This window comes from Arachis hypogaea, chromosome 4, assembly GCF_003086295.3.
Source record: "Arachis hypogaea cultivar Tifrunner chromosome 4, arahy.Tifrunner.gnm2.J5K5, whole genome shotgun sequence".
In the NCBI taxonomy this organism is placed as follows: Eukaryota; Viridiplantae; Streptophyta; class Magnoliopsida; order Fabales; family Fabaceae; genus Arachis; species Arachis hypogaea.
The window spans coordinates 82,407,103-82,412,088 of NC_092039.1; the positions used below are offsets into that span (position 1 = coordinate 82,407,103).

Genomic DNA, 4,986 nt, shown 5'->3' on the forward strand with positions numbered 1-4,986 from the left:
GTGGTCAAACGAGATCTACATGTAAACGGTCTCTCTGTAGACATGATACATGACAGAGCACAATGGCGTCGTTTGATTCATGTAGCCGACCCCACTTAGTGGGATAAGGCTTTGTTGTTGTTGTTGTTTGTATTATTATTTGTATTTTTTGGACAAAAATAATGATAAATTTATTCATTAAATTTTTAATATATATATATATATTCACTAAATAATAATAATATTAACATTAATATTAATATACTCTTTTTTGTTAGAAATAAGTAAGGTGAATAATAAGGATTTGATATCTAAATTAAAATACTTTTTTATACAAATATGATTTTTAAAATAGGACATCTTTTAATTATATTAAATACAAAAATATCAAATAGTTTTAACTTTAAATTTCTTGTAGAATAATCTCTAATAATTTTATTAAATATTATTATTATTATTATTTAGTGACTATATATATTATAAATACATACATAAAAATTTAATGAATAAATTTATTATTACTTTTATCCAAAAATACAAAAAATTATGGTACAATATTATTATGCAATTAATAATAATAATAATAATAATTTTATTTTATTTTTTTGGACGGATAACTGTTATATCTAACGAAAAAACATTGAGAATTGATTTATATATTAATTTTTTTGGGACTAAAATATTCGATTTTAAAATCTTTGGAGACTGACATGGATAATTATTCTGTCGAAAAATGAACTATAGTCTGATTTGTCTGTGGGAATAAAACCTTAAAGATTGATTTATGTATTAATTTTTCTTAGTGACTAAAATGTCCGCTTTTAAAATCTTTTGGGACTGATTTGAATAATTACTCATTTTTAAATTTATTACGCAATTTATTCTTATTGCCAACATACAACAAGATGACCGCACACAAGTAGATAGTGATAGCATTATTTCCCATAACATGGTAGCACCCAAGCTTTTAACTTAGATGGTTATTATAGAATTGTACTTAAATTAAAGCAGGGCCAGGGTGTCTTTAGGTAGTGTTTGGATCGGATTGTATCAAATACAAAAAGAAAGACATCTATTTAAAAGACATTCTCTCAGTCTCTGTTCCGTTGTCTCCATATTTGCATTCCAGAACACAAGCCAAACAGAGCCTAAGGATGCACAACGGCTCTCATCGTCTTCTTGGAAACACCAGCGTTATCGGAATCCAGGGGGAAGAAAAAGGGGTAAAGCTCATATCTAACATAACAAGAACTATATAGCACTCTACAGCCTTTACGATTGTCGCAAAACGTGGGAAAGTTGCTCACCGAAATAGCCAAACACTGGGCACAGGATATCTCAGACAAGTCCCTTGTGCATTGCACCAACGCATAAAGCGTTACAAATGGGGACAGTTTGGTCTTTCCCTTCCCCAGCCCTTCCTGTTTTGGCACAACAGCCTGTGCTCTAATATCATCCATCAGGGATCCAAGTTTGCTGTTGAAAGTTTTGGGATCTGTTACGTTCTCCACGTTGTAATAGAATATGCCAAATGAAGTGTCCACTTCGCCGGCGAAAGTCTTGTTGTTGTACCTCAGGAAGCAGAAGTCGTACCAGATTCTTGCGTCGGCTTGGTTCGGACACCGTTGCCGGATTTGTTTGGCTGCATCTTCAATGCAAATGGAACAGTCTTGGGTGCTAACATCTCCCCTGCATTGAGCCAGGCCATAAACTTGGTCTTTCTCTTTACCTATGTTCACAAACATAAACACAAATACGAATCATCTATATTACGTCTATACCAAATCAACTATGCTAGTTATATACTAAAATATAACTGATCATACATATTAGAATACAAAATACACAATAAAAAACAATATATATATTATAGTAGTTGATTTAGTAACAAATTTTTAATGTGCACGCAATATTATTAAAGAAAAATGGTAGGAAACTATAAGAATTTATTGTTTTATTAAAGCTTTATGAAAAAATTAGTATAATATAAATAAAAAATAGAATTTATTATTTTCATTTTTTTACAAAATATTAAAAATGGAAAATATAAATTAAAAACAAACAGAACTTTGCTTACTTACTAGGGAGCAGTATATAGCTGACGATGCATATGCATATGTTATTGTGCATGAGTAAAAATAATGAAGCAGTTGGGTTTCACAAGTATTTACCAAATGTGGTAGCAAGAAAACCAGTGGAGGGAGTCTTGAGGACAAATTCGGATAATAAGTTGTTGATATTAGATGATACTTTCCCTCCAATGCTTATGTTAGTCTCTTTATTGCAGAATTCCCCTAAGGGATCTTGAGATTCTGCATCTGAAAAAGTAATGCACAGGAATAGTAAGAAAATGGTTTTGCATAATAGGAGATACATGATTTATTTTTCTCCGGTCTTCTGGGTTTTCATGGACTTCCTATTATGAAGGAGAAAATTATAATGGGAAATGGTTGAATATGTGGAATCCATTTAGCAGGCAATTTTGACTTGTAATTTGTAAACTTGCCCCAATCATGAGTACAGGAGGCGTGGTCGTTTCATTGACTTTTTGTTGTCCAATTAAAATATACATAATTTTTTCTTTAATTTCTAGTTTTTTGGATATCATGCTGTTATTAACAAGACATTCATTTTAGTTATCAAGTATTAATCCAAAAACTAAAAAAAAAAAAAAACAGCCGTCAAGTATATATATATATATATATATATATATATATATATATATATATATATATATATATATATATATATATATATATATAACAAATCCTCTATAAACTCTTTTCTTATAAAAAAATTGATTAATAATAGATTCTCGTATGTTTATTTTAGGGTAGTTACAATAGTTAAAAAAATATTTCTAAAATTAAAATAATATTTTTTAATTATTTAACAATATTTTTTAACAAAAAATATTGTTAAAAAATATTATTTAAATAAAAAATATATAAATTTAATTTTATATAATAACTATCATAAATAATATAAGCATACTATAATTAGAATACACGTCTTTTAATATATCTCTATTTTAGTATCATAGTTTCTAAGTGTGATCTAAAGTTGTATCTTCAAAAAACAGTGTGATTAGATAAAATTTCACTACTGGAAAATAAACTCCTTATTTTTGTCCTTTACCACGAGAATTATATAGGCCCCTTCGAAATAAGCCTTAAACACATTCTAGATCTTATAATAACCGATCCATCCCCTCAGTGTAAAATTAATATGTTTTTAAGAATTATAATTTTTAAATATTATAAAACTTGTTTGTTTAATATTAAAAAAGGAAAGATTATTTTTAATATCTTAAAAATTCAAATGAATTACATATATACTAAAAATTAACTATCAAATCAATCACTAATATAAAATATATATTAAAATACAAAATATACATTAAAAATAAATTGATATATATTTATATATAAATATATGATGGTTAATTTAATAATTAATTTTTAATGTGCATAAAAGAACATCTATGAACATATTTGATGATTTATAATGCATAATTGTAGAAGTATGATGTAAAATTTCCAAAATACTCTATTATTATATATTGATTAGTGCATTAGACACAGCATTATTCTTACAACTTAATTTTAATTCTTTTATTCTGGAGAATATTAAATACTCACTATTTTTTTAAAAAATTAATATTTACGAAAATATAATTTGTTTTGTGAATAAGTTTATTCTAAAAGTCCAATTTTAAATGTAAAAGTATATTCATATACTATTTCTAGGAAGAAAACTGAAATGACTTTAAACAAACATTACCTAGAAGCTTAATATATCCATAACTCAACTCACTCTCTTTAAATAAAAATATTAGATGTTCATATATTTGTTATTAGTATTGCCTTTAAATTTAAACAAACACTATTTAATTCTTTATTTTTTTTTTTTTTGCTAAAAATATAATGCCCTAAAGTTTTTTGGTGGCCAAGTTTAGTGTGTATAAAATATTTTTAAATTCATAGTCATTGTTTAATGATGAGTGCCCAGCCACAAAAATATTTAAATGACCAGAACGCTACATGAAGAACAAATAGAACGTTTTCCTTTAAGGGAGAAAATAATCATGAATTACCTAATTTAAACTTAGTACCAATCCACTATACTACAAATAATTCATAATCTAATGACTACCTCCGTTTACTTCAAATAAATAATACCAATCAACGGAATTTGTAGTTCGCGTGCTTTATATTGTGGATTTGCTCCATGTTTCTCGTTTGGCGCAAGTAGTGGAGCTTGTGTTTTTGTCTATGATACAGGAACACTGATACAGATATCGGTATGGATACAAAATACGATATAATATAAGATATATCGATACGCAAATTTTAAAATTTTATAAAATACGGGATACGTATACATATAAAATATAAAATTTTTTTAAATAAATTGTAATGATATTTTGATATTTTATTGATATTAAAATATAAATTAACTTTTTTAATTATTTTTAATATCTTATTTTAATTATATCAAGTATTTAAAATATTTTTTATTTTAATAAATAATAATATATAATATATCTAAATTTATTTCAAAAATATATGTTAAGGATAAGACACGTGATGATATTTAGATGTGTCCAAATATTTTTGAAAAATTTTTTTATTTTTTATTAAGATACAATTAAATACAGCAAACATGCGTATCGAATGAATGTTGATGAGCGTCGTGTCCAAAATATATCCAATACACAGACACGACAATTCAACAAAATATCCATGCTTCATAGAATTTTATTACTGGAAAAAGATTTCATCATCTCAAGAATAATTTGGGACCATAAATAATTTAGAGAGGTTGGCGTAAGATCAGATTGCATTGATGTATGTGGTGAATAGTAGAATAGAAAAGAAGCAATATGCACGGATGACAAAGAGAGCATATGACTAGGACCAACGAAAAAATAGTACCCAATAATCATTTTGAGTTTTGCTATTTTAATAACTTTAAATATATTTACCATCATGATTCTAAAAATCA

At 26.4% G+C, this 4,986-nt stretch overlaps 1 protein-coding gene across 1 annotated transcript; it reads right to left on the minus strand.

The window, feature by feature from the left end:
- Positions 1-885: 885 nt before the first annotated feature.
- Positions 886-2,446, minus strand: LOC112796902 (cysteine-rich repeat secretory protein 55). Its single transcript, XM_025839576.3, has 2 exons — positions 2,151-2,446; positions 886-1,708 (listed from the first exon to the last, which is right to left on the minus strand). Exons 1-2 carry the CDS (start codon positions 2,353-2,355, stop codon positions 1,128-1,130), a joined length of 786 nt encoding a protein of 261 aa, XP_025695361.1. The 5' UTR covers positions 2,356-2,446; the 3' UTR covers positions 886-1,127.
- Positions 2,447-4,986: the final 2,540 nt, after the last annotated feature.